Source organism: Nuphar pumila, chromosome 13 (assembly GCF_984573655.1).
Source record: "Nuphar pumila chromosome 13, dmNupPumi1.hap1.1, whole genome shotgun sequence".
Taxonomy (NCBI): domain Eukaryota; kingdom Viridiplantae; phylum Streptophyta; class Magnoliopsida; order Nymphaeales; family Nymphaeaceae; genus Nuphar; species Nuphar pumila.
In genome coordinates this window covers 83,168,862-83,194,910 of record NC_143261.1, presented here as the reverse complement: position 1 = coordinate 83,194,910, position 26,049 = coordinate 83,168,862, and the positions used below count along the sequence as shown (strand labels likewise).

General features: G+C 38.0%; 1 protein-coding gene and 1 non-coding gene across 2 annotated transcripts; both read left to right on the top strand.

Annotated features, from left to right (window-relative positions):
- The first annotated feature begins 3,968 nt into the window (after nucleotides 1-3,968).
- TRNAT-AGU (transfer RNA threonine (anticodon AGU)) lies at nucleotides 3,969-4,042 on the top strand. Its single transcript has one exon. It is a non-coding gene; the product is annotated as a tRNA-Thr (tRNA).
- Nucleotides 4,043-17,386: 13,344 nt separating this feature from the next.
- On the top strand, nucleotides 17,387-19,121 carry LOC149818907 (uncharacterized). Its single transcript, XM_089984464.1, has one exon. It carries the CDS (start codon nucleotides 17,501-17,503, stop codon nucleotides 18,956-18,958), a length of 1,458 nt encoding a protein of 485 aa, XP_089840590.1. The 5' UTR covers nucleotides 17,387-17,500; the 3' UTR covers nucleotides 18,959-19,121.
- Nucleotides 19,122-26,049: the final 6,928 nt, after the last annotated feature.

Here is a 26,049-nt window from a genome sequence, read left to right as displayed (position 1 = left end):
TAATGAAGTTTATAGAAATCGTCGATCACATTTGGACGATTGGACCTCAACATCTTACTCCGTTTTCGAGCCACTTCAAGATCACATATATGAGGAAGGGCATGGAGTTTTTTCTCCCAAGATGCTTGAGAGTAGCCCACAAGATGCAGAACAAATTACCAACTTGATGAATTTCCACTCTTGGTTTGCCAATAATGCAACACAGGCTTCAGGAGGGTTTTGCCGTCATAGTCATGGACAACAGGTTTTGCTTTTGCCATATGATAGGAATTTGACATCCCTTATGGATCATATTTCTAGGTTTGGTTTCAAAGTTGTACAGTTCCACATGGATGAACTCTATCAAATAGCCAAAACACCAAAGGGATCACAGCTTCTGCAAGAAATACTTAGTGATAGAGATCGTGTGTGCATCCATAATATTTTCATGGCGGCCAAAAAGCATATGGCAAAGATTATGACAGATGAATGGGGAAACTAATTATTTCAAAAAAATTGCACTGACCAAATTGCAGAAATTGTTTATGGTGTTGCAAACTATCATGTGCTGATGAAAATATCAAAGGACAGATTTGGGTACTCTCTCTCTCTCTCTTTATTGCACCAAAGTCCAACTGAACAACAAAATTATAATGTCTGTATACAGGTAGGGTCAAACCAAATTTGAGGGTAAGAGGACATAGGAACATGGAGATACGGGTTTTTAAAGTTATAGGGAAAATCAGGTCAGGACAGGGATAAATTGGGTTTGGGTCAAGCAATCTGGTTTGTAAAATTCAGTTTGGGGCACTAGGGACTCAATTGACTTTGAAATTTGGAGGGTAGACCAAGAACACACTTAAGTACCTTGTGTCCAAAAATCAGGACCAGATTCCCTATGGTTAGGTCTAGAAAAGTACAAGTTCCAATTGTAATAGCCAACTTGATTGTTTTTTCTTTGAATCTTTTGAAAGTTGAACACAAGGTCAACATGTGATCAATCTACTTCCTCAGTTGTGATTTTTGATCCCCCAACATGCGACCAAAGTAAACATACACAATCCAAGTTTTACCATTGTGAGAGACAAGACAATGACATGTATCTACATAGTCTCAATAACGTTTAACAAAAATACTGCTTGAGGTTGAAAGAGATATCTGAATGGTTAGGTCACACTATAATAACCAAAGGGGTTTCAAGTTGGAATATAAATCCTTGGCCTGAGGCCGAATAAGATAGCTAGATCTAGATGGCTAGGTTGCACTATCATAACCAAGGGGTCTAGGGTTTGAACATGGCAGTTATTTCCTAGCTTACCTATCTAAGGGAAAAAAAGAGTCAGCCTCAATTGATTATAAGGAGTTTAAGTTTATCTCTAGTTTTAGGCAATCGGCGAAAATTAAACGGATAGGCTTGGACTCAGGACAAGCTCAGGTCAGGCCAAGCTTGCATTGAAGAGACCAACTGACCGAGTCCACACCGACTTCGCTACATTGGTCTAGTCCACGACCATATTCAAGCCACCATGCATCCTAAGTCAAGGTTGACCGTTAGGTAGATCCACTTATTCCCACCTACTGTTCTCACAATCCCGATCCAGACCCACTTTATTTCCAGATCAACTGTTAAAGATCCATATCCGGTCAATAGACTCAGCACAACACAAGTTAGGGGCTGTTATGTCTAACCGGATATTGCCCTCAGATCCGATCCGTTCGGTCAACAAGACCAAGGCAGAGAAGGCAGCCTTTAACGAGTAATGGCGATATCGTTATTTTAAAGAAATCTAGGGGCAATTGCATCGTCCTTGAAGGAAAGGTGCAAAAGCGTCCAAAGAGTTCGCCATCGACTGAAAATGGTCGCGTCCTTTTACGAAAGACGTCTCCAAATTTTATTATTTCATATAATTTTGTTTTTATTATTCAGCCATATATTTTTTAATGGGTAATTTTCAAATGACGACCTAACTTTTGGACCTAATTGATATACTCATCGAACTTTCTCACTTTGCAAACAATTGTTTGAGTTAAGCAAGTAACGTTATGAGTTAACCCTTATTATACAATATATTGACCAATTCACTTGTACAAAAATAGCTAAAAACCGACGCGCTGGCTCAGCCTGCCATACCTATGATCATCGTGCTGGCAGCATAAAACTCTGAGGCTAAGATCCCTGCTCCTGGGGCCTATGCTAGGTGCCGGTGCTTGCGCAGAAGGGTCGTACATGGGAATCGAACCTTGGCTGCCTGTCTAGCAGCCAAGGCTCTACCCCACTATGCCAACCCTCTATAGTCGTTTGCAAGTACAAATGTTATTTTTTTTTTATGAAACTAACTTTACATATTCGGCGAAGGCCTAATGATGCTCCAGTTAGAAGGTTAGAGAAATGGGAAAATATATTAGTTAAAAGAGGTCGGGGTAGGCCTAGGAAGACTTGGATGAAGATGATAGGAAAGGATATGAATGCTTTGAACCTCACCGAGGACATGGCATTGGATAGAAATGATTAGAGGAAAAGGATTCATGTGGAAGACCCAAAATGAATTTCTTTTTTGGTTCATATCGCTGACCCCAATTGTTTTGGGATGAAGGCGTAGTTGTTGTTGTTGTTGTAAACTAACCTTACAGATGTGTTGATGTTTTTCTTAATGAAAATCGGCTCTCTGATCATCCTATTACAAAAAGCAACGACGTGCACTGTACAATACTTTTCTAAATCCAAACAACCTAGGACATACCAATGGGGGCTCTGCCTTGTTGGTAGGAGCTGTCAGTGCACGTCTCCTTGTAGTGGGACGTTGCAGGTTCAAACCCCAGTGGTACTTGAATAATAATTGGTCGAGTCTGCCTAACCCAGCTTGCCTTTCAAAAAAAAAAAAACAACCTAAGCCATAGAGAGAGATCCATAGACATTTGTACCTCCAAGCACATTGCCTTTAACTCTTCTTTATCTTTACTCATTCATGTTCTCAATGCAATATAAGGTTGTTGGAATAACCAGCTTCGCATAAACCAAGTATGATTTGAGTTTATTGATTTGAAATTCAAAAATGTTCCATAAAAAAAAAAAACATGGTTAGAAGTTGCTTTGGAGATCTTAGACCTTTGATTTGAGATTTCTTCTTTGCATAATGAAGGGATTTAGTGTGGCCCCCACGTCAAATCCAACCTTGGGCCCGCCATGTTTGAAGGCAAGCAAATAAATTTATAGGTATGCACGACTCTATAAGGATAATATATTTGGTTATCCTTAAACCCAAGATTAGGGTGGTAGAGTAGTAAGCGTATTTGCATAAAGGTTTCAAAAGTTTGAGGTATACTGAAAAAATGTAAAAACTATTGGGTGGTAGCCATATTTAGAAATGTAAATTTACTCTTTTTTTCTTTTTTTTTACGACGAGAAACCCTCGCCGAAGCGATGAAAACCCCGAGTGGAGCCCCACAACCAACCTACCTTAAGTCGCCCACCTCTAAAAGCTACGGAGTACTCCTGATTCCAGTTTCAAGCTGGTTTACACAATGCAAGAAAACAAGTTGGGTACCAACGGGCTTGTATGGTAGGAGCAGCTAGTGCACGTCACCTTGGTTGGAATGTTGCATGTTCAAAACCCAATGGTATAGTTGTTTAACTGGTAGGGGTCTGCCTAACCCCAGCTTGCCCTTAAAAAAAAAAAAACCGAACCTCAACCCACCTTGAATATTATTTGGGTCGATCGATACCTAACCCAATTAGTTTGTGTAAGGTTCAAAACGTTATTTCAAAAGCCCTTTAATTTTCTATGGTGAGGTGAAACCTTTCATTTTATCAACATCACATGACCGAACCCAACTCTCCATTATTTTGACGGATTCAAGTGCAACTCATGCGTCGGATGCCCGATCCACTGACACCCTTAAGCCAGACCATGCCATATCTGAGAATATTTATTCGGCATGTCGCATGTGTAACATATAAATTAGTTGCTTTTTGAAACACTGTCGTTCAAGCTTTCATAGCTCAGTTGGTTAGAGCACCCGTTTAGTAAGCGGGAGGTCTTGAGTTCAAATCTCAATGAAAGCAGACACTTTTTGCTTTTTTTTCTTGTGGTTATTTTTTTTTTTTACAGGAGTGATTCTAATTTCTTGCCATCTATATATCACTTGTTTTTTCACAAGAGTGACTGTAAATTCTTATCATCCATCACTCTTTTTGCTATTCGTCATTCATCTGACCCAACCAAACAAGATGATGAGGTAACACTTGCAATAAGGTCCTGTTTGGAAACTAGGCATCTGAGATAATCGGAATGGGAAGTGGGGAATTCCCAGCTCCAAAGTTGTTTGGAATGAATGCAAATGTAGGAAATAATCAATGAAAGCAGACACTTTTTGCTTTTTTTTCTTGTGGTTATTTTTTTTTTACAAGAGTGATTCTAATTTCTTGCCATCTATATATCACTTGTTTTTTCACAAGAGACTGTAAATTCTTATCATCCATCACTCTTTTTGCTATTCGTCATTCATCTGACCCAACCAAACAAGATGATGAGGTAACACTTGCAATAAGGTCCTGTTTGGAAACTAGGCATCTGAGATAGTCGGAATGGGAAGTGGGGAATTCCCAGCTCCAAAGTCGTTTGGAATGAATGCAAATGTAGGAAATAATGAAACTGGGATGGTATTTGACACCTCCTCCACATTTCACTAGTTGTCAAATACTACACCAGTTGCTTCTGAATTTGAGAACAAATGTTGTTCAACACGATGCCACAAATCTCTTTCTTGAGATTTCATGATGAAGAAGTATCTGTCTGTGAATTATAATATTTTGTTTTCTTGACAAAATCTCAAGAATATAACATATATATGTTTTTTTTTAATGTATCTATAGGAGAATATATATAAATATAACAAAAATAAAAAGTGTTAATATGTGCAATAATATCATTTTTTTTTAATTCACTAAAGCTGGGGACAATCCCCAAAATATCACTGTAATTTGAATCAGGCAGTATTTTGAAAATATCACTTTCAGTAATTTATGTCTTCTGTTAATACGGTAATAAAATTACAATTCGTTAATCAATAAATGTGCATGAGAATCGCACGTTTAACTTCAAGGAAAATCCTTAGGGTTTTTACAAAAACACACACAAAGTTTTCAGAATATTTGACATTCATACCTAGAAATTCTTTTTATTCAAAATCATCCTAATTTTATCATGCCCACCATAAATGCCTCACCTTTAAATATGGTTACTAATTAACGATTTAAACTATACCAAATTTGCCTCACATATTTCATGTTTCTCTCTCTCTCTCTCTCTCTCTCTCTCTCTCTCTCTCTCTCTCTCTCTCTCTCTCTCTCTCTCTCTCTCTCTCTCCAGTTAGGATAAAACTGTTGGATTAAGGTGAATTTTGTAAACACAAAAAGATCATAGCTCAAATCTTGCCTGCTTACTATTTGGGAATCCAGGCTGACCAGAATAATATTCGATCCTGAACTTTTACACCCACACCTAGGGGTGTCAACGGGCCTGTTTTACCTGGACCTGACTCGAACCAAACCCTGTAGGGTCCGGGTATGGTGATAAATACTAAGACCTGAGTCCGGACCCGAAGGTCCGATTAATACATAGACCTGGGTATAGTTTGTGAAATTTTATATCAGACCCGACCCGAGTTCCGATTAAGACCCTCAATTTTTCAATGTAAAAATGATAAAAAAAATATGGTTTTACTGGGTATGGTCCGTGTCTGGTTCATGTAGTTTTTATTGGGTTTGGGTACGTTTTTTCTTATAGTGGGCCCGATTAGACCCGAGTTCGGACCCAATACCATACCAAAAAACTGGATCCAAGTCTGGTACCACCTGAGTCCAAACCAAACCTGACCCATTGACACCCCTACCCACACCAGAATTAAGTCATCAGATACTCAACAAACCCAATCCATCAAAAGTCTTGCATTCAATGCAACATATCATGTGATTAAGGTGTAAAGTGGGTTAGATGTGGATTAGTTTTTGTTGACATGATCTGATGTACATACTCAATTAGATGTTAATATGTAAGGGTAATTTGACCCAATTCTCTAAAAACCCTACAATTTTGGAGATTATAGTGGTCCAAAATCGCAAATATCCGACATCATTAGGACCCTTTTACCTTTCGCAATTACGAACTTAGGCCATTTGAATCCAACACCCACTTAAATCCAGAATTGCAGGTTTTTTATGCAGAAACTCACTAACTCGTATAAATTTATTTGCAAAATTTTGGTGAAACTCAAACCACCAAAATCACAAATATCCTACTATTTCGCATATAATAAAAAAATCTTGCATAAAAATATTTGTGTGACACTCCATATATGTGCAAATATCCTACTTTTTTCCATATACTTTTTGAAATTGCATAAATTTATGTGTGAATCTCTAGATATCGTAAATATTGTATTTAAATACTTATGAAATTATGTCAAATATGTAATATTTCTTATTTTTTATGAATTTCTCGAATCATATATAAACCCACTAATTTTGTAAGTAGCTTGTTTTTTTGCATATACTGCACGCTTTGCAGGAGGTCCAAAACAAAATTTCGGAATGCTATTTTACTACATCATCGTCATGTAAGAATGTATATATTTTTTTCTTTTGTAGTGACGCACCAGATCGTGTGCTTGTATCACACGATCCCTACGATCATCAAGTCGAGGTTGTTGGCTGAACTTTCATAGTTTGCCATCTAGGTGAACTGAAAGGTTTGGCTCACACCCAATCGTGCTTCATGACGACGACTACTACCCGGGTCTATAGTGACGTCCAACCTTAGATCGACGGCACTGCAACATGTTTGTGCCGCGAGACATCAAACACGCACATATAAAGTCAAATACTCCTTACCTTTTTGGAGCTTCGAGATGGCAACGACTACGCTTCTTCTTTTCAATGGAGAAACACATCGTCATGAAGAGGAAGACCTTCACCGTCCAACAATGGTGGTTGAGCGCAAGAGAGAGAGAGAGAGAGAGAGTAGGGTTTTAGAAAATCGTGTTTTCATGATTTCTAAAACCCCTTCCTATTTTATCTCCACCTTCTTAGGTGGAGTTTCAAATCTCAAACCAACTGAGCCCCCCCCCCCCCCCCAAAAAAAAAAAAAAAAAATCCCACGATTTTTTGGTGGTATCTCACCTTCTTCTTATAATGCCCCTCACTCCCTTTTATTTGTTTTTTTCTAACTTCCATAAATTTTCTCTTTTTGTGGTACCCCTCATCCCATCCATCATGGGATTCTCCTTTTTTTTTTGGTAAAGTGAGAGGAGTAGCAACTCCTCTCACGTTTTTTGTGGAGAGAGGCCAACAATGTAGAGTTTAAATTTGAGCCCATGTTTTACCCTTTTCATCAGGGTAAAAACTATAGGTATTTTGTATAAAAAAGACTCTGCGCACAAAAAGGGTTTCAAACCGTGGTCGTCCACCAGAGGGGCAACGAACCCCACCACTTGTGCTATCTTCAATTTCGTTGCAAAGAGTGTAGAATTTATTGTATTTATCTTTTTTGGTTTAATTCTGGTTTTCATGTAAAAAGGGAAAACATTTTCCTTTTTCTTTTCTCCCATGTTCGTGCGCACAATGGGTTTTGAATTGGGGTTGTGGCTCCACACAACAGTACGTCCTACCACAACACCCCTTCACCACTTGTTTAATTTTGCATAGTCAATTCCTATATGCTTACTCTGGACGTTTCCCTATTCGGCGGATTTTCGCATTTTCATGCAAGCTTTCTCGATTATTCTTGTCCCCACACTAACTTACATGTAATATGCTTCGGATCTCACGCTATATTCTTAGAGTATTTGAATTCTTTGAAATAACCCTGTGAACCGGGTCGGATCTTCAAATCTCACTGAATTCTGAATCCGAGTCCAAATTCGAGTATTCTTTATCAGATTTGCACTAAGTAACTCGTATGCATTGAAATCACATTGAATTTGATAAAATCATATTATTTCACACAAATGCACATTTTTATTTCATTGATAATTCCTTAAAATTTGTGGGTTTTACAATAATATTCAAGAATATATGTATGTGTGCAAGAGGATATAGACATGTATACGGATCAAGGTAAAAATCGAGATGGCGAAGACCTCGATTTCTCTAATATAAGTCAAATACAGATTTGGATCCAAACTGAGATAAAATCTCGTGTACATAAAGAGAATCCAAAACTAATTGGGGTTAGTCCAAATCCAAGTCCTTTCCATAGTTGACACCATACTTGTATCAAACCATCACAAAAAGTTTAAATCAGTCGTACTAGATTCAAGATCCAGTCAGGTTTATAGATGAAAACTTAAATGATCTGCTTTGAAATGAGAATAGATCTAGATCCAAAATTCAATCGAAAGATCTAGTTAAACTAAATCTGAATTGTAGTGAATGTGAATTAAGTATGGTGTAAAGACAAAATGAACCAAAAAATTTTATATGAACCTAGGGATGGTCGAAGAGTAAAAAGATCATTTTGCCCTCGATATACTCAATTAGTAAATAAGGCATAACTTTTCACCCCGATATTAGATTCAAGTGATTTTTGATTCTTGGATTCTTCTCTTCGAGTAGGATCCATTAGCAGGGAATATGATAACAAACTGTAAGTACACAAAAACAAAGTTTGACATTAAAGCATAGGGGTATTTTTATAATTTTAAAAAAAGACTTTAAATGATATGAGATTTTTGTCTACTTCATATCAAAACTTGCAAGAAGACTAAGATTATTCCTTAGATTTGGAATTTAAGCATTCCAGGTAAGTGAACATTTGTAAATCCCTCCTTAGTTGAATAAAATACATGCAAGTTATTTTAAGCATCTTCCAATGTAATTCCATGTGTTATAAGTATGATATTTTTATCTTATTTTAAATAGAACAACTATTTTGCATGCTTAAGAATCCATAACCTTGATGTTCAGTATGATGCTTAATTATGATGATACATGCTATATGTTTCTTAATTTATAACATGATTTGAATTATGAATGTATCATGTGGAGATAATCATGACATTACTACATGTAAAATATTGTTAAAGGTTGATGTATGATTTTGAGAAAGGAGTATAGAGTTTCAGGATAGGATCTATCCTAAGAATGTCACGCTTATGCCTTGGAAGGAGCATTGTAAGTGTCGCAACTTAATGAGTTGACTTTATGGTGGGATGTTATCCTTAGATATGCGACATGTGTCTAAATATTAAAAGTAGTTAGTGGACATACATTGATGATTGTATAAAGTACTAATGTTAAGAAATAAAAGTTGAAAGAATAATATGCATAGGATAACAATATAGAGTATGATAAAGAACTCTACTAGGTGAGGCATGGTCTAGGATATTGTTTGGGGTGTGTACCGTATTTGTACCTCGATATTTGCTAAAAAAATTCTTACGTGACCCTTAGAGGTTAAAACATTGCCCACTAGACACATGTAGGATGTAGCATGAACCATAAAACCTTGTGGACAGGTATAACTCCTTTAGTACCTTGGGAGCAAGTATAGATCTTTGTGTACCTTGGAAGCATGTATAGCCTCTCGAGTTCTTCGACTAGCTACTGATGAATACTTTGTGGCTCTTAGTTTGTAATCGACGAGTAGCTGCAGCACTTGTGAGTTCATAGTTTGAGCCGGTTTGAAATATGTTGTTGTAAGTGGTTCATATGTCTGGTCACCGCCATAGACTCTCAGTTGTCTACATGGGTTGCTATGCCCAAGGAGGTTATTTCTAAAATAACTGATTAGAGTAGAACGTGAATATCTACTTTGAGAATGATGATCAAGAATAAAAAACAGAGTAAAATTCATAAATAACATGTGTGCTTAGTTAGCAAAACCAAACTAAGATTAGGAGCTTAGAGCTCACTACAGTTGTAACGGTCGTGTCTAATGTGTAAATGGAAACTTACTAAGTTGTAGACTCGCATCCTCTCTTTGTTACAACTGTAGGTTCAAAGACTATCGCCAACCGACGAAACTGACTTTAGACTTTGACTCAGCTACCACGAGACCTCTCAACATTTGAAGTATTATTCATTTTATATTTTTTGTTTATTCTGATTATGTAATTAGACACTTTTTAGATAGTAACAGTTATTGTTATTGGATGTATGGACCTTTAGTTTTTATGAAGAAAAAAAATCCTGGCTTAGTTTTTAGGTTATTTTGGTAAATTTTCTTTGAAAACTAACATCCACAAACCCGTGCTCGAGAGGCCCCAGTTTAGGTTGTTACATACCCACTGATTTTTTAGGGCTTCTATCATGAAGCGATAGTGTAGATGTTTGTCTGAGAGGCCTCATAGGAATCCTGCTAGCACTATGAGTCCCATGAATTCAACCATTTGCGAGTATGTCACAGCCAGGATTTTGATTTGTGGCATGGTGTTTCCTGGGCTGGTTTGCTAAACCTCCAAGTGAAAGATATTTTGCGAACAACCTTTGGACACAATGTTAGCTCATGACGAACACCTTATTGTTCATATTTCGTTTTCTGTAGACATCTCCTCCCATCCCACTACTTTCATTTTTTGCTATGTCCGGCCGCGACCATTCCTTCGGCCCTGCTGGAAGCTCATGCTTGTGCTGGTTTTTGCTTGACATCTCTTTTTCTCTTTAATATTGATGGGTGATTATTGGTGGGCAAGACTTTATGAAAAGAGCTCAATTGGACCTTTCAACTGCACAAAAATGCCTCGAACCAATATTTTGCACCCACACTCAGAATTTTTACCTAGCCTAGCCTTGTCCCATCTGTTTTACTCTTCACCTATATGGTTATTTTATGCTTAATAATTGGCTAGCCCAGGGAAGAAATCATAAGACTGTATTAAAAAAATCTCTAAACAAATGAACATGTACCAACTAGGGCTCTGCTTGTCTAGCGTGGGATGTTGCAAGTTCGAACCCCAAAAGGTATGGTTGTATAACTGGTAGGGGTCTGACTAACCCCATCCTTTTCTGTAAAAAAAAAAAGCAGCAATGAACACATCAACCCAGATAGAGAAAAGTCCATGAGTTGGGCAACTCTTACCAACTTAATCCGATTCAGCTTCAGATCAGGTTTTATAGGAATGGGGTTTGGGCTTAAATGCAAAACTTAATACTAAACCTCAATCCAAGTATTAATCAATTGTGATGTTTCTTACTAAACCAATGGTATTATTGTATAACTGGTAGGGGTCTTCCTAACCCAGCTTGCCTTAAAAAAAAAAAAGTAAGCAGGTTCGGTTCAGTCAGGTAATACATTCCTAATCTTAAGCCGAAAGATTAAGAAAGATCTTGGGTTTGAGAGTCAGATTGTTCAAACATACTTTTGTTTGATGGCTTGTCTAGGATTGGATGAAATGAACAAACAAAATAGACAGAACACTTGTTTTGTAACAATTGTGCCAAGTTCAACATTTGTTTTCATTGTACAAGTGGTTGTGCTCCTTATGTCCAACGTTTGCTTTATGTTGTGTGTGGACAACATGAATACACACGGATAATGGGTCAGATAATTTTCATTTTGGATTGTAAGACTTGATCTTCCAAACCATATGAGTATTTTAACATGTTTATTATGGATTTCAGCCCTGGATATGGATCTCAGGTTAGATCTAAAAACTAAAAAAGGTTTACAATATGAATAATTTGAGAAAAAAATAAAAATTGATATTTTTTATATATAAATGATTTAATTAATGTCACATCACATCTAATTTTGAATGTTTATCATAAAAATATCAAACCCTAAAATCAAATTAACTATAAAAAATCAAATTATCAAACCATATTAGATCATAAAATCTTAAAATGCAATAAAACAAATTATAAATAAATTAAAAAAAACCCCAAACTATAAGAAAAATAAGACATAAAATAAAATAAAAAGCCTTAATTCAAACCCTAACCAAAGAAAATAAAAAAACCTTAATCAAATTAACAACAATAAAAATATAAATACAAAAAAACATAAATATATCATAAAACCCTATAATGCAAGAAAATAATTTATAAATAAACCAATAAAACCTTAATCTACAAGAAAAATAAAAAAATCCTAATCATAAAAAATCAAACAAAAGCAATAATGTATGATTGCAAAAGAAAGAAAGAAATCAATAAAGTAATAGTCAATCTCAATTGAGAATGATAAATCACCAAAAGAACAACTTTTATATTGAAATTGCCGCGAGTACTAACAATAAGATTCTTGTAATATATGGAGATTAACACTTACATGTCTCACAACAATGACTCTTAGCAAGTACAGTTTGTTACACTTGTATTGCAGAATTATATCTTCAATGCATTGTATTAAATCTATTAAAGGCATTGATTCTATTCAATGCCAAACAGCTTGAACTGCCCTTATCACTGATATTGAGCATTTTTCTACTGAGAACTGCTAATAAGTTTTTATTGACTGCACTTCAATCGACAACTCCCTAACAAGTATGGCAATTAATTATTGAGCAACAATCTCACTGTCATTGACCTAGATTGAACCAATCAATCAAATGTTGATTCATACATAATCTGTGAACATTGCTTCAAAATGGTTCTTGTGTTTAGAAACAAAATACTCTTGAAAGTTCTTACTCAATTCAGTCTTTACAGAGCAATTTACAGGATGTGCAAGGACAGATCAGTAGCACCAAAAAGCTCCCGAGTATGGTGTATCCAATGTAATCAGATTTGAATTGAATCAGTCAAATTGATTCACTTCATGGTTGAATCGAGACTTCAAATTGCCAAATTCAACCCCGAATAAAAAAAAATATTTTGAATAGGCCGCTTTTTTTTTGTTGTATTTTTTTTATTGAAACAATCAAATGGACAGATTCAGCCAAGGTTAGTTTTTCTGATTTTTTTTTAAATCAATTCCGAGAGCAGATCTTGTTTCAAAGTTCTAATCATAAAAATCAAACAAAAACTCTAATCAAATCTAGTTTAAAATTTTGATTAAAAAACCAAATCAATGAAAAAACCCTAAATAATAAAAATCAATAAGAAGAAAAGAAGAAAATGAAGAAGAAAAATAAAGAAGAAAAATGGAGCACAAGAGATAGAGGGAGAACAAAGAAAGGAAAGAAAAAAGAAACAGGAAAAAGAGAGAGAGAGAGAGAGAGAGAACCGTGGTAGGTCGCCACTGGTGACATGGCCTTGCCCAGCTTGCACTTGAGAGAGAGAAAGAGAGAGACAGGGGACACCTTTCCCAGACCTTTTTTTTTTGACACCCCCATTCCCTGCAACCACATTTTAGACGTAACAGGAAGGGTGTTACCAAAATTACATTGTTTTTTGGATGCAACGAACACATCCAAAGTTTGTTAGAAAACACATTTCAAGCATGTTTTCCGTCCGGTGCGTGCCGCATGTTTGATGTGTCGTTCCCAGCGTGATTCATGTCTGAATCACGCTGGGAACAGTGATTTCCAACAAACGTTGGATGCGGCGGACAGAGTTTCGCGCCTCCCCAGCGTCCTTATACCTGTGATCTTTTCGTTCCACCCTCGCCCTGTTACTTGGCGAGGGGAACGAAATTTTCTTGACGGGCGCGCCTCTCTCGCCCGACGCTCTCTCCCTGTGACTCGCTGGTGAGGGCGTTGTTGGAGACATTGAGGAAGCACTGATGTTGGTTGCAACAGTGCAGGGATGAGGCCTGTAAAGAGGTTGCTGTCGAGGAGGAGGGCGTAGAGGCAGGGCAGGTGCACGAGCTCCAGAGGGATGGCCCCAGAGAGGCGGTTCTCAAAGATAACGATGATCTTGAGGTGGTGGAGGCCGATGAGGGAGGCAGGAAAGCTGCCGGAGAAGCAGTTCCTGTTGATGTAGAGGCTCTTGAGGTTGGTGAGGCCGGTAAAGGCCGAGAGGGTGCCGGCGAGGGCGTTGCCCTTGAGGCTCAGGACCCTCAGTTGGTCTAAGGCGTTCAGTGCGGTGCCGTCCAGGGTGTCGTTGAGGCCCTGGGACTCCATCACGAGCTTCGTTACCCGCACGTTCATGCATTCTTTCACGCCCGGCCACCGGTAGAAGCCGCCGCGTGCCAGCCACCTAAGAGCGTTTTCGGGGTCGAGGGATTTCTTAAGGGCCAGAAGGGACTCCAAGTCATCGGATGAATGTGCTTCAACCCTCATCCTCCTCTCGGTGACCCTCGCCTAAAAATCGATCCTGTCGAAGCGAAACTAGGGTTTTGGCTACTGCTTTTGGGGCGAGATTCCTTCTTCTGATCGCAAGTGAAACTAGGGTTTCTTGGATTTTGGGGTTTTGAGTTGGGTGACTGGTTTTTAAACAAAAATTTGGTGAATTAGGGATTTGGGGTTTCGTGGTTGCTAGTGTGTTTTGTCATTTTGAAACATTTGTTGTTCACTTCTCATATGAATTGAGTATTTCCTTTATTGAGGTAGTTCTTGTTCTAAATATTTCATTTTGGTTTGGTTTGATCTAGGGGTTGTTTTTGGTCTTGAGCTCTTAATTTTGTTGCCCAACTCTCCTCCAAGACGTTTATGCAAAGTTTTGTCTCACCTCCAACCTTGATTCGATGGTCTCCAATCGAGTTATCAATGGAGGTGAAAGAAATTTGATCTTTAAAGATAAACTTCAACTTAATGTCCAGAATATTGATGTGTCACTGAAATGCAAAATTTGGATGTTAAGCAAAGAGAAATTTCTTGGAAGATCAGTTGCTTGGGTTTATATTGGTTCCAATTTCTGCGGTAGTTGCTGCAAACTGTGGACTAAGTCAGGAGTTCTCACTCTCTTCAATAGACCTCTTCCATTCTCCAACAGGTTTTGTCCAGTTATCACTTGCTTACAGTGGGCATTCACCTGATGTCATGATGACTACCACATCTAGCATGACTCTAGTTTCTGTTATAATAGATGAGAGGTTGCTTGATTCAGAAACCAACAATTCTGTTTCAAGTAATTACAGTAAGATGAAATTTCTATATCTACAAGTTTCTAACGAGAATGACCACATGGTTTCTGAGTATTTTGTTATGGCATACAATAATTTGGATTCAGAGAGCTCAGAGCTCTGAGAGCTTTGCCAATTTGAGCAATGAGAATCATGTTGACTCTGATATTGGCAGTCATGAGATGCAGAAAAAAGCAGTGAAGTTAGCGACATGAGGAAGAATTATGCAGTTGGGTTGCCCAAGAACACCTTGATTCAATCTGTGATCAATATAAACCTTGAGCCAGAACAATCAATTGTGCAGCAGGAGATAGTTGATATATACATGAAGAGTATGCAAGAATTCAGTTTGAGATTCGTGGTGCTTTTCTGTTACTTTTGAAAACTTAAGCAGTTAAGAATAAATTAAATAAGCCCAAATTTGATGACAAACATGGTGCTTGAATCACAATCACTATTATGTTGTTCATCAGGATCATCCTTATCCTGTTATTCATGAAGCGATTTGACCATTTTTAAGGACAAACTAGCTTGAGGAATTATTGGTATTGGGAAGAAGTAATCTTGGAAAGACTGCTATTACAAGATCACACTTCATCTACTAGTGTGTGGAGAATTTGATTTGGCCACTGTTATATCACAATAATATTAGCAAAAAGATTTCCTGAGAATTTGGAAATTTTGATTTTCTTAGGGAAATCACGATTCTTTTTAAATAGTAGAAAGATCAAATTTGAAAAGGTTGTAAGCTTTTTTTTTGTCTATTGGCCTGATTAGCCCTATTTAATCCTCAATTGGCTCGATTCAAGCTGAAACGACCTTTATTTTTTCTGCACTTTTTTGTCTATTGATTCTGTTCAGAAACCAATTTAAACAACATTGGTTTATAGCAAAATGGATATGATCCTTCTATGCTACTATGGTATATGGCAAAGTAGTTTATGAAGTTTAAGGCTTTGAGATAGATGATGAGACTCTGAGTTTGGATCACCAACCATCAATGGGCTTTAACATAAACTACTATTGCTTGGGCAAACCTTCTGTTTTGCATATTCTGATAGGGTTGGCTGTCCCAACAATAAAATAAAGCAAGTGACTAAGCCATTATCTTTGAGTCAGATGTCATTTTCTTGGAGTTTCTGGGAACAAAAATTTGTTGCCCCCTTGAATATTGACTTAAATAATCGTGCATTGCCCATAATAGAGATGAAAATGGGTCACATCTTTTTTAATATTGATTGAGCCTTAACTTTTGCTTTGTGCCTAATACTTGACTTTCAATACCAAGTCTAGCATGTTTAGCTCAAGGCATGAAGTGGCTCGATTTTGCCCAACCCATGGATCGCCCTATTTTGCTTATCAAATCCCAATCTGATTGTTAAGCGGATCATGCTTGCTTTAGTGAATCTCGAGTAATCAGATTCAGATCCAATCAGATATCTAACCCAAACCCAATCCATTGCATACCAAATCCCACCCATAAGTTTTTGCATGTTTTGGTATTTAAAACCAATTCAAGATCCATATTCGGGTCAAAAATCTATATTCAAGGTAAAAATCCATGATTTTAGACAATTTTGTAATTAGATTCATATTCGGGCTAAAATCCACAATAAACTTGTTAAAATATGTAAATAGGTAGATAGATCGAGTCATGTGATCCAAAACGAAGTAATCCGACCCAGCACCCATGATTTTAGACATATTTTCATATGTTTCGGTATTTGAATCCAATTCAAGATCCATATTTGGATAAAAAATCCACATTCAAGGCAAAAAAATCACGATTTTAGACATAATTTCGTAATTGGATCTATATCCCGGCTAAAAATCAATAATAAATTTGTTAAAACATGTAAAATGATGTACCAATCCAAAATAAAGTAGTTTGAGGTATTATCCATTACTGTCCAAGTTGTCTGCACATCCTCATCAAACAACAAATATTTGGAACATAGTGTTTGAGTACACAAACGTTAGACTTAGTACAATTGTTACAAAAGGAACAAAACCAATGTTATGTTCTATCTTTTTTGTTCATTTCGTCCAACTCTAAACAAGCCATCAAACATACTTTAGAGCTCCACATCCAAAGATAATATATCCGGAATGCATCCGGTGGTCCAAAGTTGTTACAAAACACGTTCCAAGCGTGTTTTTCATCCCCCGCGTGCCCTTAAAAGATCCACCTCCGAAGATAATACATCCGATTTGGACCGGAGGTCCTGCCGATCCATTTGATGACAGCATCTTAAACTCATCTCAGTCGAATCCGGTTTCTTTCGAACTCTTCCGATACTCGTAAAACCCGTTATAATCCCTTCCCCCACTCACTATCCCAATGAAACACACACAACGGACTCGTATCGGTATCCCGAGATTTCCTATCCGTTAAAGCGATATATGAACAAACCCAGCGACCCCTCTTTCCTTCCTCCTTCCGTATCGATCGCCCAAGGAAGACCAGTCGACGACGACGCGGAGGAGGAAGTGCTCTCCTTTCCCTGCAATTTCTGCGTGAGTTTCCTATTCCTTTAAATTCTCCTCATATTTTAGCGTTTAATCTCGCACCGGAGACGATGTTGGCGACTCCCGGCCGATCCCCTCGCCACCTCTCCCTTTCGGAATCCACCACTCCCCTCCGAAGCCCTAACCCTGACTTCGCCCTCAATTCCTCTGCTCCACCACCCAAGCGGCGCCGCGCCTCCCAGCCCACCGTCCTCGAAGAGGACACCTACATCGCGGCGATTGAGCGAATCATCGAGCGCGACTTCTTCCCCGACATCCCCAAACTCCACGACCGGCTCGACTGGATCTCCGCCGTCCGTTCCGGAGACCCCTTGCAGATCAAGGACGCCCAGTTGAAGATTCTAGACCGCCGCCGCGTCGCCGGCGGTTCTGCCAGGCCCCAAACCCTATCTGAAACCCTAACCCCACGATCGGCTTCCGTGATGACCCCATGGACGCACGACTGCACGCCAGATCAACGGTCGGCAGCTGTGGCGGCGGAAGACGAGACCGATCCCTCTGCCGGAGATGATGAGGATGCGGTGGTCGATTCGTCTCTGAGCCTCGATGCGTTCTTCAGGAGATACACGAGTGAGGACAATGATAGCTTCTCGAAGATTCTCGAGAAGGTGAACCGCAAGCGGCGGGAGAAGTTCCGGTACCTCACCGATGGTGAGGCCTCTGCGGCCTCCCCGGAGAACGCGAAGAGGGTGACCGACGGGTTCGGGACGTCCGGCCAACCGATGGACTCACTTGAGGGGTGGAAATTCACGGCAAATAATCTGTTGATGTACGGTGCAGCGAACCGGGATGAGGCGCCATTGACGGACACAGAGCTTGCGGAGCGGCTCAAGGGGGCAACAAAGGAAATCGATTCAGCTAACACTCGGTTTAGTGGGAAGATTGCAGGCTCGAAGCTTCCGGAGGAAGGTAATCCTGTCACGATTATGTACACTCCCGTAAGGGGCAACTCTCCAGCAACGGTCTGGCCATTATCGGGTCGGGATTCAGACAAGGCTAAGAAGTACGATCTGGAGGACCTGAGAAGGTCACCGGAGCCCGGGAAGGGTGGGTACAGCTTCGTAAGGACACCTTCACCGGAGCCTGGTGTGGAAGAGTCTCCGTTCATGACGTGGGGTGAGATCGAGGGTACCCCGTTGAGGTTGGAACCGGAGGAGATGACAGAAGGGCCACAATTCAAGATGCCAGGATTGGCGTCGAGGGATGTGAAGGCTCACAATTTGTCGAGGGAGGCAGGGCGGAGGCTGAGGGAGAAGTCGAGGTTGTTTGGGAAGGCGGGTGTGCCACTGCCAAGGGGGAGGAGTGAGAGCCCGGGGTTGCAGGGTTTGTCACCCGCAGCCCAGAAATTCGTGAGAAATGCGATGGCAAAGGCAGGAAGCGGGGTAGATGAGACGCTCCGAGCAAGCTATCGGACAAGTCCTCTGCCGCTGGGGACGCCAAAGACAGCAACTAGGAGTCAGAGTATGCTCGGACGGGAAACTAGTTTGAGATCACCTTCTTGTCTATAGAATGGTTAGAAGAGCATTATTTGCTAATTTTTAAGTCGAATGCAAAATCTCTTTGTATAATTACACCAAGATGTTTCTTTCCTATTTGTTGCTCGTATGAGTTTAATGCTTCATCTGAATTAGTATCTGGCAACTCATAAATGAACATCTTCTTGGCTCAAAATGTTCCGAGCTCCATATGCATCTGCTATATTCTCTCTTCTTTTTAAATTAAATAATTGCGTGGGATGCATTATTCCTTTCGCTTGTCTATCTTGGTAATTCTTTTATTATATGTTCTCTAAATTCTTAGGAGTGACGGTGCCAGTAATTTGACACGGTGCTTGTTGTCTATTGCTTGAAAGTTCCAGTATTGCTTAATAAAAGGTCAGAATGATTGTGCTTTGATAGTTAGACACCAATTCACCAAAAACTTCTACTATTCATATTATTGCGTACTATATTGCTAGTTGGTGCTTTTATTAGATTTCAACCTGTTAGTTTCATGAGGATTTTTAAGAAAAAAACAAGTTGAAGCTTGAGGATAGGTACTATAAGAACTCTTGCACAAAGTTTCTAAGGAAAAAATTGATAAAGACATTAGTGTTAGAAGATTTGCAAACAAACAACCATTCCCTCACTAGATATCATGTAAGAAAAAAGCTTTTGTTGTCTTCCATTGGAATAATTTAGTAGTGACCATCACTGGCAAGGGTCTACTTCAAAATATCACAAGAAATTTCTGCCTTACGCAACACTGTCACAAGGTGTGTTGGAGGACATGGCAATTTAGACTTGCAGTTTAAGGAGCTTTGTGCAGCAGTGACTGTCAAGTATAATATCATTTTAGGTGCTTCTTAAATTCTGATTAAATGGTATCTGACTTTGGAGCATGAAAATGTTGATTATACTTCAGGAAGATTTCTATGGATGTTCCGATATCCTAGATTGAAACAGTTGACAAAGAATTTGCAAACCAACATAATAGAGGAAGTGTAGGCAAATTTATCCTGCAATTTAAATTGGTAAATTTTAGTTGTTACAATTTGCTAACCATCTGAGGTCATCCTCACTAATCATCAGGCTGTTAGCTATATTGTTGGAATTCTTCTGCTTTAAACAGTACCTTCTATTTTTTTGCAAAACAATAGAAATACTTTCTGCTGATTTATTTTATAAAGATGAAAAGAGACGTTGGCTTAGACAAATGGGTGTATAAAGAATTTGGAGTTCAACTCTTCCTGCCTTCATATGTATCTGGTCAGATTTCTTGTGCTGATTTACTCGTGTTCCAATCAAAAGTACACCAATAGAAACTGAAGAGAGCATGTTGGGAAACCATGGACTCGGCTTAGATAATCACTGGGAGCACAGCCTTGTTAATCTGTTGAGTGTTTCACAAACTTTATTTTATCCATTTCAAAATAGAAGATTACGATTGACAATCATCTCACTTTCGAAGCTTCTTTCATTTCCAGTAAGGAATACAATCAAGTCTAGACTACTTTGTCCAGTCAATCTTACTTTTAGACCTTAGACAATAATTGGCATCGTGGGAAAAAATTTAGGGTTAGAAATTCGGTTTTATTCCAAGGATCATTGTGTCAACCATTATCTAAAGCGTCAGCTAGAATGTGATTCAAAGATTTTATTTTATTTATTTTCTGCCCTTCCGGCGCAATGGATATTGTAAAAAGTTGTACCCCTTCAATAAAAAGTTCTGCTTAGACACTCTTCTTTGTTCTGCAAGTCCTATAAGTTGGACACTTCATGACGAAACTGAACTGGAATAGAAATTTGCTTCCATGTGACCTCCTTAGAGTTAATGAGAAAATATAAATTCAGCAAATACACTCCTATTGCTTTTGCTCATGTCAGTTAGCCTACACAACTTTTTTGCTCATTATCCAAGCTGTTATGGACTTATGGTTACAAAGATTTTCCTTAAGACTGATTTGTTTTAGCAAAATGTGGAACCCAAAAGGCCAAGTTACAACATTTTCCTGATAGCTAGTAAAATACAAATGTCTTCCATTCAATTAGTTCTTTTGACAATTGAACGCTCACTCTAGCACAAGACACTTTTTAACTATTTGTTATATGTGGCTTCCCCTATTGACGAAACTGTTTTTTAGCTCCCAAAAAGCTCTCCTTTTTTTCATAGTAATTCACATAATTACTTGTCTTAAATACACATGACATCAATTGGTATTCATTAGGAGTGCTTGAGAGGGAGAGCTTGGGGGCTTGGGGATGAGGAACCTCCTTATGAGAAAGCTGTATAATATGCCCTATGTCACATGGGCACGGGTACGCAATAGACCTCTCTCCTACACAAGTCAGCCTTACTCACTCACCCCTCTCTTGAGTAGAGCCCTCAAGCCTATCTAAGACAAGACAGAAGAGAAGGAAGTTAGATGACATTAGCAAGGGGCTTAGGGTGCAATTTCAAAAAATGAGGGTACGGGGATATGGCTGGAGAGAGAGAGAGAGAGAGAGAGTAATGGGTATGTGCTAAATGAAATGTGCTTAATGAAATGTGCTAAATGGGTTTTTCTGCTTTTCCAGTGTTTTTTTTGCAGTTAATCCACACTTGGATCATGTATTTTCGATGAAAAAATGATATTTGGAGTCTAAAAAATTTACAAAGATTTTGGACCATTGATTTTTCGAACGTTATAAAAACCCACCCATGTATCAGAATCAAACACTTCAAGAGCTGATCCCTATAAAATCAAGTACATGGATCACATCTGTATGGTCAGAATTTAAAAATAAAATGAATAAAACCTGAAAAACTCATTTAGCATATTTCATTTAGCACGTACCCATTATTCTCTCTCTATATATATATATATAAAGAGAGAGAAAAAATGGAAATCTACCGTACAAACCCTATCCACTAAGAATTATATATATATATATATATATATATATATATATATATATATATATAGAGAGAGAGAGAGAGAGAGAGAGAGGGTTTGTACGGTAGATTTCCATTTTTTTTCTCTCTTTATATATATATATATATGGAAATCTACCGTACAAACCCTATCCACTAAGAATTTTCTCGATGTTTTTTCAAAATTCTGACCTTATAGATGTGTTCAGCATGATTGATTTACTAGAAATTGACACTTGGATCATGCATTTTGGATGAAAAAGTGGTATTTGAAGCCTCAAATTTTTTTTGAAAATTGTAGACCATTGAGTTTTGAACCTTATAAAAACCTATTCATGCATCAGAATCAAATGATCCAGTGTCAATTTCTAGTAAATCTATCATGCTGAACACATCGGTAAGGTCAGAATTTTGAAAAAATGCCAAAAATTTATGGTCCCAAGCAATCAGGTACCATCTTGTAGAGATGCAATAAGCTAGCTTCCAAAGCTATATATATAAATATACATATATATATAAAATGATAGGGTGCTCCTGCAGTATCTACTTCCACTTAATTGAAGTTTTAGATTTTAAAATTTCTTTTTTTTGTTGATCAGACCCTATAGATATGATCTATAAGCATTATTTAGTAGAAAACAAATTTTAGATTATGTAATTATAGCATACATGTATGTTTTTTAAGACCTTTAAAAATTAGTGGCTCACAATGTATCAAATTTTCATGACTTAAAAAATCATATTTTTATATTAAAAGAACATGATCCAAAGTATGATTCCTATCAAATAAACTAAGTTGAGTACATCCATAAAGTTTGATTGAGAAGATACAACCTACAACCATGATTTCTAGTATGTGGGAGTTGGTACTCTTGGAGCATTACTCTCTCTCTCTATAAATATATATGTGTGTGTGTGTGTGAAAATATGATTGGATCAAAAATTAAAGAAAGAGTTTGGGTCTAGATCTATAATAAGGTCTATATAAAAAATAAAAGTATGTGTGACTGATTTTTTTAAAAAAAGCGGCAGGGGAAGGAAACAGCTTTTAAGGGAGGAGGTGACTAATTTTTAAAAATAAGAGGGAGGGTGAATGAAATTTTCATTTTAATAAAAATTTCTGTCTAAAGATTTGAAGAAGAAGAAGAGGATGATTCGGTATGCTCTCTCTCTCTCTCTCTCTCTCTCTGGTCTTCTTCCTTCACCTCCTCTCCTCTTTTTCTTTCATTTTCTTCTTCTCCTTCTCCTTCTCTTCCTCTTTCTCTTTTGTCCTCTCCTTCCTTCTTCTCCCCCTCTTCCTCTTTCTCTTTCATCTTCTTCCTCCTTCTTCTCTTCTTTATTTTTTTTCTTCTTCTTTCTCCTTTTTTCTTTTTCTTCTTCCTCCTCTTCCTCTTTCTTTTTCTTCTTTCTCCTCCTTTTCTTCCTCCCTGCCGAGAGAAAAAAATGGGTTGGGTTGAGGTTGGACCTGACCCAATCTGGATCAGCACATACCCTTGCTGCGTCTGGTACCAGTACCCGTGTTGACATGGGTATGACCGCCAGGTTGTCGTGTCTATGTGACATAGAATATGCCGTTCTGTGTGCATCCACTGCATGTTCATGACAAAATATTAATGTTTAAACATTATATGAGATTGATAATATGTTTTGGAAGCAATAATTTAATGTATGTATGACATGCTTAATAAAACATCAGAGAGACTAGAACCAGTTAGATGTTTAAGACGATGTGCTTAGTTAGAAGGGAGAGCATGGCGGCTTTGGGGATGAGTAACCTCCTAATGAGCAGACATATGATATGCTTTTCTGCGTGCATGCACTGCATGTGCATAACAAAGTATTCGTGTTTAAACATTGTAAAAGATTGATAATATGTTCTGAAAGCAGTACTTTAATGTCTATATGCCATGCTTAATGAAATATCTGAGGTATTAGAACCAACTAGATCTTAAATATGATGTGCGTGGTTGGAATAAAAATAATAAAAGGCAACCTTGTTTTTGAGTATGTGGTGCCTACTTGCCTTTGCTTTTGTCCTTTTCTCATTCAGGTAGATTGATGTATATACAAGTCTAAAAATTCTAGTCCGTTTTACATATGGTGATTATGTTATGATTTATCCTCCATCTGCTATGGAGCATGCATCTAGTCTTTTTCAGTTACATTATGCAACTTCCATGCATTACATAATCATGTTTTGTCAACTTTTTAACTCCAAAAATGTCTCCAAAATTTTCATAGTAATTCACATAATTACTTGTCTTAGATACACACATCAATTGGTATTCATCAGGAGTGGTTGAGAGGGAGAGTTTGGGGGCTTGGGGATGAGGAACCTCCTAATGAGCAAGCTGTATAATATGCCTTTTTGTGTGCATCCACTGCATGTTCATGACAAAATATTCATGTTTAAACATTATATGAGATTGATAATATGTTTTGGAAGCAATAATTTAATGTATGTATGCCATGCTTTATAAAACATCAAAGAGACAAGAACCAGTTAGATGTCAAGAGGATGTGCTTAGTTAGAAGGGAGAGCATGGCGGCTTTGGGGATGAGGAACCTCCTAATGAGCAGACATATGATATGCTTTTCTGCGTGCGTGCACTGCATGTGAATAACAAAGTATTCGCGTTTAAACATTGTAAAAGATTGATAATATGTTCTCAAAGCAATAATTTAATGTCTATATGCCATGCTTAATGAAATATCTGAGGTATTAGAACCAACTAGATCATGTGCTTGGTTGGAATAAAAATAATAAAAAGTAACCTTGTATTTGAGTATGTGGTGCCTACTTGCCTTTGGTCAAAAGCTGAAGAAGACAGCTATTTGCATTTATCCTTTTCTCATTCAGGTAGATTGATATATGCATGTCTCTAAAAATTTGTCAGTTTTACATAGGGTGATTATGTTATGATTTATCCTCCATCTGCTCTGGAACATACACCTAGAGTCTTCTTCAGCTGCTTACATTACGCAACTTCCGTGCATTACATAATCATGTTTTGGCTACTTTTTAGTCCTTGATGAAACCGATTTTTAGCTCAAGAAACTCTCCAATTTTTTCATAGTAATTCACATAATTACCTGTCTTAAATACCGATGACATCAATTGCTATTCATCAGGAGTGGTTGAGAGGGAGAGCTTGGGGGTGAGGAACCTCCTAATGAGCAAGCTGTATAATATGCCTTTCTGTGTGCATCCCATGTTCATGACAAAATGTTAATGTTTAAACATTATTTGAGATTTTTAGCTCAAGAAACTCTCCAATTTTTTCATAGTAATTCACATAATTACCTGTCTTAAATACCGATGACATCAATTGCTATTCATCAGGAGTGGTTGAGAGGAGAGCTTGGGGGTGAGGAACCTCCTAATGAGCAAGCTGTATAATATGCCTTTCTGTGTGCATCCCATGTTCATGACAAAATGTTAATGTTTAAACATTATTTGAGATTGATAACTTTTTTCAGAAACAATACCCACTAGATGATGGTTCATATGAGATACAAAAGAGGCTTGATAGGTGGATAGACATGAAACCTACTCCACTGCTAAGAGCATGGGTTTTCAATATAATTAAAAAAAGTACAGTATTAATAAGATGATGAGATTATTGTAATCAAATAAGAAGCTTCAGACATATTCACCGATAAATGAGGTTTCATTCAACCCCAAGAAAATGGGTCGGTTAAGTACTTGGGCATATAAACATCCTAAGTGCCAAAAAGGATTGTCAAAGGTCTAACATGAGCATAACCAAATCAAGCTAAGTTGAGCTTGGTCAGGCAAAACCAAAACCTAAATCCAAATCCAAAGCTAAAACCAAATTCAAATGCTAATTTAGATAAATGAATGGAATATGTGAACAACATAGATGCATAAACCATAACCCCAACACTCTTCCCAGCCGTGAATGCAGTCCCTCTGTATCCTTTTTTGCTACCTTAACTTCATGTCTCCTCTCTCTTTTTCCCTCTCCCATCCCATTGAGAGCAGCGCACCCTTGCTTCCCCTACCTTCGATGTATGGCAACTGCAGCCCCTCTTTGACCCTTCTGCAACACCAGCGTCCCCATCTCATGAACGACACGAACCTCACATCGTCGACATCCCCATCCCATCAATGATGTCAGCCTTTTCAATGCTGGCATTCCCATTCCATTGGAATCATGTTTTAAAATTATGCATTTACTGAGAC

Bases quoted from the DNA above. Each gene is read 5' to 3' on its own strand.
- LOC149818907 (XM_089984464.1), top strand. From the start codon at position 17,501: ATGTTGGCGACTCCCGGCCGATCCCCTCGCCACCTCTCCCTTTCGGAA.